The sequence below is a fragment of the Eublepharis macularius genome, chromosome 1 (assembly GCF_028583425.1).
Source record: "Eublepharis macularius isolate TG4126 chromosome 1, MPM_Emac_v1.0, whole genome shotgun sequence".
NCBI classification, from domain to species: Eukaryota; Metazoa; Chordata; class Lepidosauria; order Squamata; family Eublepharidae; genus Eublepharis; species Eublepharis macularius.
The window spans coordinates 118,629,597-118,646,512 of NC_072790.1; the positions used below are offsets into that span (position 1 = coordinate 118,629,597).

Below are 16,916 nucleotides of genomic sequence, written 5' to 3' on the forward strand. Positions count from 1 at the left end.
TTAAGTGCCAGCAATGACAACACTTTCAGAAGTGACATCATTGCCCCAGGCCCAAGAGCATGAGTGCACAAAGTGCGTACACGGAGAAGTCCAGAGTCCATTTTTTTTGCATATGAAATCTGGCAACCATAATGAAGATGCTAAGCTTCATCAGGGTAAGACACTGGCTTTCTGGCTGCCACTTTGTGCAAGTGTTTCCAGAAACTTCTAGTTTTAATGTAAGGAGATGCTGTGATTGACTGCACTTTTTTTTTTAAAAAAAGCCTGGAAGTGCTGTACACACAGCTGCAGGACTATTAGGAGTTAATCCCTCACAGACATAGAGTGCTTTGAGTGACAGGCTACTCTAAGGAATCTGATTGGATAGCGTGAATTGGAACGAGGAGGGGGGGCTGCTTTCAGTCCTGGCTGAGAGCTGAGATGCCGGGGTGTGTGTCCGTCAAGTGCCAGCATACACAATGTTAGCCGGGAAGCGTAGTTTGAAAAGACAGAGCTGGCAGAGATTGCTCTGGAGTGGCCAGAGTCTCTTGTAGCCCTCCACTGCCTCTGCCGTGCGTGACTGTGTCCCTTTTTGGAGCTTTTACCCTGCTGCCCTTGCTGCTTAAAACTTTGAATTGAGTGAGCCTCATTAGGGCAAAGTCTCTGGTGAGGGGAGATGCCAGAGGCGGCAGAGAGCTTGAGAGAACCCATCCTCTTCTGAGTGATTTCCGCTGTCTCTGTCATTTAAAATTATGCTTCCCAGCTAACACTGCATCTCCCAACATGTGAAGAACACATGTCAAAAGTATTGTGTAGAGAGACTCTGAAAAGAAGAATCTAGTGTGAAGAGTTGGGAGACAGTAGTTTTAACACTGGCAGGAGAACTGAGGAAAATTAGTAAGGTTTGGGAAGTAGGTGCAGACTCCTGAATGAGCCAAAGAAAAGAGGATAGATCTTCTAAGGAGAGGAGATTTTCCCTACCCAGTCAAAGAGGGAGGTTGCTCTGGAGAGTCAAGAGATCCCTGGACAGAGTTGTGGTTGGAAACTGCTTGTGGAGACCTTCAGATTCAGTTAATGCCTGAAGGAAAGCACTCCTTTCTAATACTAAAAGAAAGAATCCTAGAGTGCTTGTGGAAAAACAAGGGAACGAAGGGAACCCTATTGTCTAACAATATGCCTTTTCTTTCTGTTATTTGCAATCCTTATCACAAGCATGCATAGAATTTACAAAAAATATGTGTGCCCTTCCAATCCCTGATGAATTACAGTGTCCTGGGCAAAGGACAACTACTACTTTGAACCTCCAAATTGCCTTTAAATTTGAGCTGGAGAGAATTTCATAGAACAAAATTTGAGGCACTCTACTGATATCTGCAGACACATATAACAAGTACAATGTACGGAACCAATTTAGCCAAACATTTGGCTGACTTCAGCCTCCTTAACTGGCCTGAATATGTGTAGCAAGACTTCTGCCAGTATAATGTCAGTAAATCATCTGACTTGCTCTCTTCAGCTTCTAATATATGTCTTTCCTTGCCTACCTCCTTAGTCACACCTAACTACAATCTCCTCATTGTGAAAACTGAGATTAGTTGAACCCTACCCAGTCCCAGAATGGGGAATGCCTCTTTTGTCCAGCCAATACAATAATGTGTATACTAAAACTAATGAAACTGTAATCACATCACGCCAACATTAAAAGGAAATCTATGAAATCACTTGATAATTTTAGTTTTCAGCAACAGACAAGTAACACTAAACTAGTGAAATGTCTGTTATAAATGGACCATGTTTATAACTTTGCCATACCCAGCTTCTAGAAGTCAAGACAAATAACTGAATGTCAGTAAATATCTAATAAAATTAAAACTACATCAGTTAGCAGTGTACAGGGCTGCCAGCTCCAACTTGGGAAATTCCTAGTAATTTGGAGGCAGTGCCTGGGAGGGAGCTCAGCGGCAATGTCAGTCTAGGACTTCCATTTCTCCTAGACTCTATGGCGTCTCTATAGTCCCCCAAAGCTGCTATCTGCTCCAGGGGAACTAGACTATGTAGACTGGAGATCACCTGTAATTCCAGGAGGGCTCTAAGCCCAACCTTGAGGTTGGTAACCCTACCAGTGTACACATGTCTTAAACTTGGAAGCAAGGAAATCATAAGAACAGGGAGGCAGATAAGCAACATGGGACGTAGTATGATTCAAAAGTCACCAGACAGGCTCAACCTACCTTGTTTTAAAGGGTGGGCCCAGTTTTCCTACTGGTTATTAATATCTAGGGGGGGGGGTTAGCCTGTTACTCCACAGATACAATAGAAATGTTTAGAAATTAAATGTCCCAATTTTAAAAACTGCATATACTTCTAATTATTGTTTTGTGCTTATGGCATATTTTCCTTTTCTTTCTGTATTTAACAACGTTTATATCTCAGCTTTCTGCTCTCATAAGAGCCACCAAAACATACATAATAAAATCACATCTTAAAAACCATTAAATCTAAAATCCTTAAAACAATTAAACACGGAGCTAAAATACACACCATAACATAAATACAATAATTAAAACATTGGGCAGGAAGCAGAAATCACTGAGGGAATGCCAAAGAAAACAAAACAAGTCTTCATCCTTTGACAGAAAATGGCAAAACAGAAGGGGACAGACGAGTCTCCATGGGGAGAGTTCCAGAGTTTTGGTGCCACAACCAAGAAGGCTCTCTTCCAGGTTGCCATCTGTCGAATCTCAGTAAGTGAGGGCACCTGATGACAGTAATGGTTGAATAGGTTCATAAGGGAGTAGGTGGTCCTTCATGTATGCTTGTTCCAAACTGTAAAGTGTTGGGAAAAGGGTTAAAATTTGTTTAAATTCAGAGTTGCAAAGGATCTTGAATCAACAGAGAGTCAGACACTTTGTTTGCTTTTAAGAAAAGTTTACTTCTAAAGGAAAAGGTGCATGAGGTTGCTACAAACCGAAGAAATCTATCACCTACATCTTGACACTACAAAGTACAAACTTAGTCTGAGTTACCATGCCTGTTATGGCAATCTCCTTCTTGACCCAAGTAAAGAAATCACCTGATCAATTGACGAATAGCAGTTTACGAACAAATAAATGTATTTATTACAAATGTATTTATTACTTTAAATGCATTTATTACAATTGTAATTGTACATTTAAAGTAATAAATGATTTTATATGGAAAGGAAAGAAACCAAGAACAAGATTTAAAGTATTACAGGATGAAAAAAACCAAGGAGGATTGGCAGTGCCGAATATTAAATTGTACTGTCAGGCAGTGGCATTAGTTTGGACACCTGACTGGATTATAAATCCAAGCAGACAACTGATGCTAAATAAATACTAAATTCATAACTATTTATGCCTTAAGAAATCATTAAAATCCATTCAAAAGCAAGATGGTGTTCATATACTAAGAGATGGACTACTTAAAATATGGTTTCAGTGCAGAAATAGATTGAGCTAGGGTTGCCAGCTCCAAGTTGGGAAATTCCTGGAGATCTAGGGGGTGAAACCTGGAGAAACCTGGAGAAAGAGGGGTTTGGGGAGGGAAAGGACCTTAGCATGGCATAATTCCATAGAGTCCACCCCCCAAAGTAGCCATTTTCTCCAGGTGAACTGATCTCTGTGGCCTGGAGACCAGTTGTAATTCCAGGGGATCTCCAGCTACTACCTGGAGGCTGGTAACCCTAGATTGAGCCCCCCAATCTCGCCACTGATGTTGCCAATAAATGCTTATGTGATGCCACTACTAGAAATAGAATTGATCAGTTCAGCTATGAACTTATGACAGATAAGCATGGTAATGTGAAAACTTGGCAAGAAATTCAAATTCAAGGGGAAAACATTCCATGGTTGATGTACCATCAAATAGTATCTAAGTTCCAAGAACAAACTCTCAAAGAAGGTGGCAGACTAAGAAAAAAATAGAATTCAAATTACTAATAAGTGGTAACTTGAAGCATTTACTAGGAAAATTTTGTAAAATTCTACTGCAACACCATACAGAAATGGAACAAGTTAAAAACTGTATGTTAAAATGGATGAAAATCTTCGGAAAAACAGTCTCCATGAATCAATGGGAAGATTTATGGATCAAAGATATCAAATTTACAGACTGCTGATTGTTAAGAGAGAACTAGTACAAAATGTTGTTTAGATGGTATACCACCCCAAAAGATACTGCAAGAATTAGTAAGGACTATAGTGGATAACGTTGGAAATGTCAATGTACACATGCAACATTTTATCACATGTGCTGGATATGTAAGGAAGCATGAAGATATTGGATTAAGATACATGAAAAGATGCAGAAGATTCTCAAGCTCAGGTTTGAGCTGAACCAGAAAAATATGCTATTAAATATTTTACCGAATAATGTTACAAAAGAACAGGGAGATCTTTTCCGGTATACGTAGACAGCCACAAGAGGTTTGTTAACTTTTGTTTAAATTCTATGATGTAGTAATTTAGTATTAATATTATTGTATTTTTCTTGTTATTTGCTATGGCTGTGCTGAAGCAATAAAGCATTCTGATTCTGATTCACAAGAGTACTATATGCAGCAAAATGGAAAACAGATTCGTTTCCTGACATGCCTGAGTGGACAGACAAGATGCATGAATATGCATCAATGGCTAAATTAACTTCCTATGTGCACAACAGACCAATCTTGGAATTCTGGAAAAAATGGAAAGACTTCTTGGATTATCTGGGTTAAAACTAAGATAAGGTAACTATATTATAGAGATAAAATATAGAAGAGATGACTGATTAAAAATCATTGATGTTAAAGTCTGGGTATAAGCAACTAAGAAGAAGGGAAGAAAGCTATTATATAATTTAGCTGTGCTGTTATATACTTTGAATATATTTTCTTTTAGTTAAAATCTAATTCAAATGTAGTGCTTGTATACATTTCTATGCAATTTCTATTGTTATTCATATCTTTTCTTTTAAATTTTTAAATCTTAAAAAAAAATTGGTTTACCCATTTAAAACTTTCTACAGGCACCTATTATCTCCATTTTATAGGAAGGTGGAGCATATAGTGAAAACTAAAATTTCTCACCATAATTTATATCATTCCATAGATATTTGTTGTGCAAAAATATCACGTCTGGCTTTGGGATTTTACACTACTTTTGGAATTGGGGGTCACAATTACCCCCAAGGAAACCACTGTTCTCAACCTGAATTGTTGTGTATATAGTAGGAACAAGTAGAAGCCCTGTGTGTGAGCTCTCTCAAAGCTTCCTTCATGTCTACAGCCACATGGAAAAACTCAAATTGAACTGTATCACAATTTGGAAAATGGGATCATTCTAGCCCCCTGCAAGACAAGCCTGGGCATGTTTGTAGACATCTTCTGAACCTCTTCACATTTTCCAGGCTTGAAGGAGCCATTCAGCCTGGAACTTTAGATGGCCCCTAACCATCTGTCCACTGAGCTGATTGTTTCCCTTTGTTATTCAGGAAGAGCTCTTTAATTGTAAGGCTCCAACAGGTGCAGGCTTTCTACAGGCTAGTAGAAAGAATGCAGATATTTTCTCTTCTTTTTGTTAACCCTTTAACTGGCAGGAATAGAATGCCCCTTTCCATGGCAACAAAAGGCAAGTCACGCAGGTGGCAACGGCAGGCAAGTTGCACATGGTGACAACAGCGGACAAATCGCACATGGTGGCAACTGTGGGCAACTCACACATGGTGGCAGTTCCAGTACTATAACATTTAAAAATGATTTTTGACCTCAGTTCCAGATTTTACACTTCTTTGTCCTGCATTGCTGAAGAAAGTTATTATTGAGGCCTGTTTTTTTTCCCTTGGTAGCTAACAATGTTCCCTCTAAGCAGTGCAGTGTTGTGAGCCAGAAATCCAATTTGTGAGTAGCAACTTGCAAGTTGTGAGCGCACCTTTTCCAAAACAAGAATCCATTTGATTAAAAGACTTCTGGATTAGATTGCCTGAGGCATTGATACTGGGTGCCATCACCCACTTATGCATATGTAATCTCCACATCGGGCCACTGCATGGTAACTGTGGTCAAGAGATAGAGGGAAAACAAGGGGAAACTGAATCCAGACAAGGCAAAGGTGATGTTGGTTAGGGAGGTTGATATATTGGATGAGCCTGCATTTACCTGCATTGAAAGGAGGTGGATCTGTTTTGACATACTCCATTAAATGTTTCTGAGTTTTATTAGCTTCTAGCCATCCACTGAAAGTGCATGTCTGTTTAAATTTATCTGCATGTCAGATGAATTTAGCCATATCTTCCAATGTGGCCATTTTTGCTGCAGTAGAATCATAGAGTTGGAAGGGGCCATACAGACCATCTAGTCCAACCCCCTGCAGGATCAGCCTAAAGCATCTCTGACAAATATTCATCCAGCCTCTTCTTGAAAACTGTCAGTGAAGGGGAGCTCACCACCACCTCCCTAGGCAGCTGATTCCACTTTTGAACTACTCTGACCGTGAAAAAGTTCTTCCTAATATCCAGCCGGTACCTTTCTGCATGTAATTTAAGCCCATTGCTTCGCGTCCTACCCTCTGCTGCCAACTGGAACAGCTCCTTGCCCTCCTCCAAATGACAGCTTTCAAATATTTAAAGAGAGCAATCATGTCCCCCCTCAACCCAAGGCCCTTAGCCTTTCATCGTAGGGCTCAGTCTCCAGACCCCTGATCATCCTCGTTGCTCTCCTCTGCACCCTCTCGATTTTGGCCACATCCTTTTTGAAGTGAGGCCTCCAGAACTGCACACAATACTCCAGGTGTGGCCGTAGTCAAGCTTAACACCAGTTTTATAGCTGAAGAGAAATATATCTCTTTTAAACAAATCTAACTGAATCACTTTTGGATCTAAAGGAATGTGACTTCCTGGCATCTTATTAATTAATTGAACCACGTACTATCAGAAATACAGACATCCATTGTCACCAGAAAGCTGGGATCTAATAAAACTCACAAACATGTAATGGAATATGCCAAAACAGATACACCCCTATTCAATGCAGATAAATGCAGCCTCCTCCAATATATCAGCTTCTTTGACCATATATTACAGATTGCATCTTTAATGTATGGAATTCACTGCTGCATGATGTGGCAACTGCTAGAGGGTATTAGGGACTTTAAAAATGATTAGAGAAATGTGTGGATGAAAGGTCTGTTCACAGTTTTTTTTCACATAAGGGTCAACTGAATACTCCATGTTTTGGGGTAGTATACCCCAAACCAGGATAGCCTGCTCTTATGTCTCTGAAGCTAAGTAGGTGCCCCCCCCCCTCCCCGTGTCATTTTGCAGAAGCATGCAATGGCAAACCAACTCTGCATATCTCTTGCCTTAAAAACCTTGCAGGACTGCTATTTATTTTATTTTGTTTGCTGTGTTTATAGTCAGCCTTTCTCACTGAGACTCAAGACAGATTTCACAGTGTGAGTCAATACAATCAACAGAACGGGGCAGTCAGTGAACAACGCAATAGGGAATGGGTTGAAGAAATTTAAAAACAAAGCAGTTGGATACAGGGCTTAAAGGGTTAAGAAACGAGAACCTAATTTCCCAAACATTTATACCAGGGTAACAATGTGGGGCAGACGTGATGCAGGGACCAGGTTTGAATCCCCAGCATCAGAGGGAGAGGGAGAGATTCCACATTTTAATGTTTTTTCCTTTTAAACTGTGTTATGTAAAAACAATCAGTACCTGCATCTCCTGACTTAAATCACTCACAGTTAGATGGTGCCATCTCCAGTCTCAGCCAATTTCTGGAGAACAGAGCATCACGCGTCTGCCTCCTCCAGCTGCCGGAGCTGCGGGCATGCAGCAGAGCGGCTTCCAGCTCTGCAAGAATGCAGCGGAGATGTCCCGCGGCCGCCCGCTCCAGGTCACCGCCTCCACTGCCTCCCGGTGCTGTGGGTGTGCGGCGAAAAGGCCTCAAGGCCTCCCGCCCCCCGCCGCCACTAGCTCCAATTTTATGCTGCAGGCGTGCAATGAAGAAGCCTCAAGGCCGCCCTCCCCACGCTGCCGCCGCCACCACCACCACCGGGCGTGGTGTGCATGCGGCGGAGAGGCCTCAAGGACGCCTGCCCCACACTGCTGCCGCCACTGGACACAGCGTGTGCGGCGGAGAGGCCTCAAGGCCACCTGCCCCACACCGCTGCTGGTGGCGGTGGCGGCGGCGGCAAGCATGCAAACATGTGTGCATGCGTGCGGCGGAGAGGCCTTCTGCCCAACGCCGCTGCTTCCTCTGGCTCCTGGATCTGCAGGCAAGCGGCAAAGAGGCCCCAAGGCTGCCCATGCCGCCGCCGCCTCCCCCTCCGCGCCATGGCTGGGGCCTGCACCAGCCCCTTCTGGCAGGAAACAGGGAGGGCAGGGGGTGGTCCTGGGGCCGGGGCTGCACCAGACCAGGCCTGTACCAAGGCGGGGCGAGGGCATCACAGGCGGGCTGTCGGGGCGGGAAACAGGGGAGGCCCAGGGCACTCTTCTGTGCGCTGGGCTTTCTCAGTCGTGCACTGGCATGTTAAAATTCGTGTGCCACTGCGCACGAGCGCACGTTCCCGGGAACGCTAGTAGCTAATGGCATGGGGGGGGGAGCGTTGTAAGTTAGGTCATTTTGACCTCAATTCTAAAGTAATCTAATCAGACTTTTTTCCCTGGGGAGGGTTAAGCACCATTGCTTTCAATAAAATTTAGTCATGACTAACTTTAATTAGATTGAGGAACAATGTTTTGGCAGGATATTTTAAAATCAAACAGACACGCAGTGAAGTGCTACTTACCACATGGTTCCTTGGTCTCTACTTTCTGTGTCTGTAAATCCCGAATCCAAAAAAATATCTTTGTGAATCCGTCCCACAAGGCAATACATATCTGAAGCTACCTGGCTCTCACTCTCCACCAGAGGTAACATAATATCTAGAGCTTTCTGTCTATCTCCTGGTAGATTTCGTCTGTTAAAAAATACAAACATATGCAGCTTTCTTATTTATCTATTGCTACAATATATGAGTACTTAACAGTGTTTAAAGAACAATTCATTAGACTGGTTTGACAGAAGCTCTAATGAGGAAAAGAGAGGAAAGCTGTATTCAGGTGTTTCACTTAATAAATTAAATAGAAAATTCTTACATGTTTAACGTTCCCTTCAAACTGTACTGAAGAGACCTAACAATTTAATGCAGTGCGCATAACTTACATAATAATGTTCTGTTTACACAAAAGGTATTACTTAATAGTTCTTCCTTGGCAGTATGATTTTCATTAGGAATTTGGACCTAAAGAGCTGAGATTCTAATAACTGATAAAGCATGCAAAATAAAATGTGTTAGCAAAATCAAAAAGAGTCCAGTAGTACCTTTAAGACTAACCAATTTTATTGTAGCATAAGCTTTTGAGAATCAAGTTCTCTTCGTCATGCATCTGATGAAGAGAACTTGATTCTCGAAAGCTTATGCTACAATAAAATTGGTTAGTCTTAAAGGTGCTACTGGACTCTTTTTGATTTTGCTACCACAGACTAACACGGCTAACTCCTCTGCATAAAATGTGTTATATATTCTACTCTATCAGCTGAAATGCAATCTGCTCCTTCAGTATGCTAAAGACCAACCAGAGAAGCCAAGAACTGGAAGAACTGCCTGCAGCATTATCCTTAACATATAATCTAGCAAAATACAATAGCCACAATAACAGGGATCACAAAGAACAACAGCTTCAAGGAATCCTAGAATCCTAGAGGAACACAAAAACCAGCCTGAATCCAGTCATTTCAAAGTTTTGAATTACAGTTTCTAAACTGGCTAACAAATACAGGTCAGAGTTCTGATTCCTACTTTCTATCCAATCCCCTTACCTCTTGCTTTCATTGGCATGCTGTTATTGCTTCTTGAAAGAAGCCATTTTGTTCTTTCTGTTTCCTACCATGAACATTGCCACAGGATATAGAATGAAAACTGTCAGATAACACAGTGAAATAGAAAGAGGAGATAGGGGACTTTGCGGTATTTGCCTCTAAGTCAGGAGACTTTAAATGTTGGACATCACTGGCTGATTCCGCACACGTTGGATAATGCACTTTCAATGCACTTTATCAATCATTTGAGGTGGATTTTTTGTTCCGCACACAAAAAAAACTGTTCCAAATGATCTATAAAGAGGATTGGAAGTGCATTATCCAACGTGTGCGGAATCACTCTCTGTATCTTAGATCTTCTGAGATGGGCTTCTACAGAAATTGTTCCATTGCTAAAAAGGCTCTCTGAAGTGAATAGTTTGTTTTGGTTCATGCAAACCTTACAGCAACATAGCTTATAATTTTTTTTAAGCCTAGCAAGTTTCCTCAACTTAAATAAAATTAATAGCAGCTACTTTCACAATGTAGAACAAAGTAAAATGATTATAGGATCATTATAGACATTCAGCAATATCAGGTGAGAAAAAGTCTGACAAAAACACAACTTCCCTATCAATCCCCAACACAAAGAACCAAAAAGAACAACAATCAGAGTATTTTGTATTGCATAGTTTAGGAGGGAACTTTGATGTTCATATAGATAAAGACAAAAACTACTTTCCCAAGCAACCCTTACTGGAAGAAAGATGGAATAAGTTCTTAAATGTATATAATGGTTATTATTATTAAATTTTTATAAATTGTATATAGTAAATCTAAATTGAATTTTATAAATATAAACTATATTAACGTTTATATAAATAGAAATATTTATTTCATATATGCACATCTTTGATGACCTGCCACCAAGAGTTGGTCTCTATTTAATCACAATAATAAAATAATTCTATGAGGCTGAAGGGCATAAACTGGTCATGTTAATTTGGGTAAATTATTTCACTTTGATTTGGGGGTTTCCTTACTTATTCTTTTTATATTTGCATATTTATGGGATTTTAAAAATTTTTAGTGATGTTTTATTATGGATGTTTTAATTTTCTTAGTTATTTCATGCAATGAAGAACCAGGATAAAATGGGCCAATAAAAAAAACCCTTCTAACTTTGTATCATGCTCATAGTATTTCAGTTGTTGTTTTTTTAATTTGTTGGATAAAAATAGCTAGTGGTAATCTTTATTCTTGACAGATTTTTTCCCTGTATTTCAATTGGAATAATTCAAAGCACCAACAATCTAACTTTGTTCTCCTAGAAATCAAATCTCATATAAAATCTTGGCACATTGCTTGTGTAGTTCTGAATGATAATGAAAATATATCTTTTAATTCTAAATGCATAAATTGAATGTACAGTGTCATTTTCAGTTGATGCAAGCTAATATTTATCCAGGTGTCAGAGGCAGATGGTACAGCATACACCATTAGTAGCAAATGGTTAGCAGATGTTTTATTCAAAATAACCACCTGTACAAAGATGCCATCTAAATATTAAAGGAACCGAATGAAGGGGCTTTGAAGAAGTCACTCTTGAGCCTAGTTTTTTGGGGAAAGTTATGCTCTTGTGGCGTAACTTGAATACATGTAATCCCATGTGAAACCATAAGAATATTTAGACTTGTGAATATCAGTGCAAGTATTGCCTGACCTTTCTCATCTTTATTAGGCAAAACAGGTGAATTTATGCCTTTTGAATATATTTCAACATTTGCCTCTTCATATTTTTCTATTTATTCAACTTGCATTCCTAAGGATAAGCAATAAGTAAGGTTAAACATGGCTTTATACACAGATGGAAAGCCCAAACTATCTCTCATGTTATGGAAGAAGGAGGAGAAACAAGGAGGATGGGAAGAAATAAAAAGAGATTTAACTTAAATAGTGAATTCTAGGAAAAGATTCTGTAAAGAATTAGGCTTGTAGAGAAGTAGCTTTTCAGGAAACAATTTACATGAATTTAACAATAAGAACTGACATTTTATGATAAAAGAAAAGTTCTCACCTGTTCAGTGCAAATGCGTAATGAAATTTCACATGATGATGCAACGCCAAGTCGAAAGTTGGAAGTTTTTCTAATGTTTCTACAAGTTTGACAATAGAATCATAATCCTTCCAAGAGACAGAGAGAAAGGATATTTAAAAGGATATTTAAAATAGAATGTAATCCTTCCAAGATACAGAGAAAAAGAATGTTTAAAAGCAAAAAAGAAGCATTTAGTCTGATCTTATACCATGGAAAATGTTGGTCTTTAAGGTGCTACTAAACTCAAATATTGTTCTTATTGGAATACATATTCCTGTGTAATTAAACATGAAAATGACTTAGAAGTCCTGTTTCTTCTATTGTTTAGACAAAAAATGCTGAATTTAAAAAGTTCAGGTCTGGAATTTGGAAAAAAAACACCATTTTTTTTTGCTGATTTCGTGAAATTCAGCTTTTCTGGATCAAAATAGGCAATATTGAAATTGATTTGGTATTCCAAACTCAAGCCACCAAGTTAATTTAGTAAAATTCAGTAAACAAAGTTTGGCTGTTCCCTTGCTGTTTCCCTGCAAAGAAACAGCAGGGGTGCGTGTCATTTTTTCAGCCAAACTATCTGAGAGGTATTCTAGGAGGCATTTTTCAAGAAAACTCCCAGCCCCCAAACAGTTTTCTCCACAGGGAATAACAGAGAGTGGTTGGGGCACCTTCTTTGGTGGCCCACAGAATCAGCCCCCAGGGACCAATATTCATGAAACTTGAGGGGGGTGTCTTTAGAAGACAGTCAGGAGTAGGTTCCCTGAAAATCTGGTGACATTTGGTTCAAAAATGACTCCCATAGCCTCCCACATAGCCCATGGATTGATGTTTCCATATGGACTAATGGCTGAATTAAACCAAATTTCTCTAATACAGCCAAATGAATGAGAGAATGGGGACTGTGTGTGAGGAACCCATTGAAATCCACTTACTACACAGACTACAGTGAGAAACTATGCAACACCTTACCCAGGAAACTCTTAATTCACCTCATTGGACTGATGTACAGCAAGCAACAATGGATCAAGCAAGAGATCTCTGAACTAGACTCTTCCATGAAAAACAATCCCTCTGCACAGACCAGGAACTGGCAGATGTTTACCAAAACCAGAGAAACTATTTATTGCACTCTATTTACTGAATTACAGAACAAGAAGGAGAAGAAATTCTCAAAACTCCTGCATGCAACAGGGAACAATAACACTTTGGATCCACCTAGCAACATTATCAATCTCTCCAGCCACAAACTGAGCCCAGCAGAGGAATATGTCCTCTCACATGGACTATCTTTTTGCCCAGCCAGACCCACACAAACCATACAACTTTGTGGAGACCTGGAGGCCTATTTTAGACGCCTAAGACTGAAAGAATTCTTCAACTACTCTGCTGAACAAAACGATGAACAAAGCACTGAACAGACACCATCACAGCAGCAATCACCCTCCCAACCCAGCAATACACAATCATCATTACAAAACTCCAGAAAAAAGAATTCCACATGGATACCCCCTGAGGGCTGCAACTCCTCATTGGACTTTTACATTGAATGTTTCCGTCGACGTACCCAGGCTGAGATAATTGACAAACAATAATTCCATACTAGTCCATAACTCCATACTAGTCCATAACTCCAGTCATCAATTTTCCAATTTTCACCAAAAATGGTGAAAATTGGAAAATTGATGACTAGTATGGAGTGGTAGCTGCATGAACCTTTGACAACTGTGTTCTTTGAGAAAGAGCTTGGAAACGGATACAATGGTGATCTGGACCTTCCGTTAGAATACTGATGTCACAGAATTATCAATGTACACCTAAAGAATACACGCAAAGGTCTACTTGTAATCTGTGAACTACACAGTTTATTGGAACTAAATCTTGGACTATACCCAATTCCAGTTGGAACATAAGGCGAGCTTGAATGAAAGAATTAGTGTGTACATGGTGCTAGGAAGCATTTGCGCTTTAATACCTGTTGCAATATTAATAGAGCACATGAAGCACTGGACACTTTATGTATTGACTTTGGAGCATATATGACGCCTGCAAAATAATTTTTCCTAGGACTGGTTACATGTGGTATAGCTTTCTGTTAAATTATGCAACTACTGTAAATAAAATAGGGAGACATTGTTATTGCACGGGAAATTGTGTTTTGTTGTTCCAAAATAATTCTGGCATTGTAATCAAGGAAGCTGACAAAGGCGGAGCAGTTGTCATCATGGACAAACATAACTACATACAAGAAGCAGAAAGACAACTCTCCAACACAACATTCTATAAAATACTACCTTCTGACCCTACGGAGCAATACAAAAGAGAACTCAATAAAATATTAAAGACTCTCCCCGTGGACATACAAGAATGCATCCATACGGACACACCCCAGGAACCACGACCAGGAAAATTCTACCTACTACCCAAAATCCATAAACCAGGTAACCCAGGACGCCCCATTGTTTCAGGAATAGGCACTATCACAGTAGGAGTCTCAGGATACATGGACTCTATCCTCAGGCCCTATGCCACCAGCACACCCAGCACACGGGACACCACTGACTTCCTCAGGAAAATACAGTCCATTGACAACCTACCAGATGACACCATCCTAGCAACCATGGATGTGGAGGCTCTATACACCAATATCCCACATGCAGATGGACTGCAAGCCATAAGGAATATTATCCCGGACAAAACCACAGCACACCTCGCCACTGAAGTTTGTCACTTCGTACTCACTCAAAATTACTTCGAATTTGGTGACAGCTTATATCTACAGATTAATGGCACAGCCATGGGTACACGCATGGCACCACAATATGCTAACATATTCATGGAGGACTTGGAGCAACGCTTCCTCAGCTCCCATCCACTGGAACCACTACTATACTTAAGATTCCTGGATGACATCTTCATCATTTGGACCCATGGGAAGGAAGCCCTTGAGAGATTTCATCAGGACTTCAACAACTTTCACCCTACTATCAACCTAAGCCTGGACCACTCTACACAACAGGTACACTTCCTGGACACCACTGTACAACTACATAATGGACGAATAAATACCACCTTATACCGGAAACCAACAGACCAATACTCATATCTACATGCCTCCAGCTACCACCCTAAACATATCACTCGGTCTATTGTCTACAGCCAAGCCTTACGTTACAACCGTATCTGCTCCAATGCTCTTGATCGAGACTCCCACTTAAGAGATTTACAACAAGCATTTTTGGGGCTACAGTACCCACCAAATGAAGTGAGGAAACAAATCAACAGGGCCAGACTAGTACCCAGAAACAGCCTGCTCCAGGACAAACCTAAAGGAACTAACAACAGAACACCACTGGTTGTCACCTATAGCTCCCAGCTCAAACCCATCCAACGTATCATCAGTGAGCTACAACCCATCCTGGAAAATGGTACCTCTCTCTCAGAAGCCCTGGGTGGAAGACCTTTCCTTGCCTACAGACAGCCCCCCCCCCAACCTTAAACAACTTCTCACTTACAATCATGAATCGGCTAGCAGAGTCACCACCACAGGTACCAGGCCCTGCAACAGACCCAGATGCCAGCTCTGCCCCTATATCTACCCAGGGAATACAATTACAGGACCCAATGGCATCAACTACACTGTCTCTGGCTCTTACAGCTGCTCATCCTCCAATCTGATATATGCCCTCATGTGCCAACAATGTCCTTCTGCTCTGTACATTGGACAAACCAGCCAACCTCTACGCAAAAGAATAAATGGACACAAAGCTGACGTTAGAAATGGCAACGTCCAGAAACCAGTGGGAGAACACTTCAATCTACCAGAACATTCCATCAAAGACTTAAAGGTCACTGTAGTTCAACAGAAACCTTTCAAAAACAAAATCGAACGGGAAGCTGCTGAATTGGAATTCATATGTCAATTTGACTCTGTCAATCTGGGACTGAATAGGGACTATGAATGGTTATCTCATTATCACAGGTAACTGATTTCATTTACATAGGCGGGGTCAGGGAGAGTCCAGTGGCACCTGACGTGGGCTTTCGAGGACCACAGTTCTCTTTGTCAGATGCATCTGGCGGGGAGGGCTGTGGTTATCGAAAGCTTGTGCTGCAGTGGAATTGTATGGTCTTGGTGGTGTTGCTGGACTCTTTTTGATTTTGCTACTACAGACTAACACAGCAAACTCCTTTGAACCTTTACACAAGCAAACTGATCCCCACATCAAAAGGAGCTGTTTGCATCTCCATATCAAAGGAGTTGTTTACATCCCTCCTCTCCTCCTCCACTCCCCTCTCCTCTATATTTGACCAGTTTCTTTCTGCCCTCCATGCATCTAGCAAAGAGAACTGTGATTCTCGAAAGCTTATGCTACAGTAAAATTGGTTAGTCTTAAAGGTGCTGCTGGAATCTTTTTGATTTTGCCAGAATTCTGAATGCTGGTGACTTCAGAATTCTGAAATTTCCCGATTATTTTTTTTGGGGGGGGGGGGGGGTTGTACACACCCCTACTTGTAGACCATGTACAGACAATACAAATATTTTACTTAAATTTATTTCTTAAGCATATTCAATGTGGTTTTCTCTGTATTGCTTTGAGTACACTACAGGATACAGCCTCCATGAGGGCTACCTGGTACATGGTGGGAGCTGGTGACAGTGGAGGGTAAGGTTTGGGAATTCACAAAGTATTTAAACCAGAATGAGAATCCCTGGGTTGGGAAAGTTTCAGAAATAGTGAATTAAGGTGCTGCCTGAGCCAAATATGATTCCCATGGGCGTTACAAGCTTCTACAAGGAGTTGTTGCCAGACTCTAACATGCGCATGCATTATACATTATCATATGCATTGAGTCTTGCTTCGTATTTTTACTTGTGTGTTTGTTAATGAATAGCTACATGATGCATTTGTCATGAATCTTTTTTTACTATGATTTCAAACGAGTATTACCTTACATTTGACGTTTGCCCAGTAAACATTAGCAGTTTATATA

General features: G+C 40.6%; 1 protein-coding gene across 2 annotated transcripts in view; it reads right to left on the reverse strand.

Annotated features, from left to right (window-relative positions):
• MAP3K5 (mitogen-activated protein kinase kinase kinase 5) overlaps nt 1-16,916 on the reverse strand; it is a 167,355-nt gene that overhangs the window by 88,261 nt on the left and 62,178 nt on the right. For both annotated transcript variants that reach the window (XM_054975933.1, XM_054975943.1), the window contains exons 6-7: nt 11,907-12,013; nt 8,778-8,948 (exon numbers count right to left, since the gene is read on the reverse strand). In XM_054975933.1, the coding sequence (XP_054831908.1) occupies nt 8,778-8,948; nt 11,907-12,013 (278 nt within the window). The remainder of the gene's footprint in view (nt 1-8,777; nt 8,949-11,906; nt 12,014-16,916) is intronic.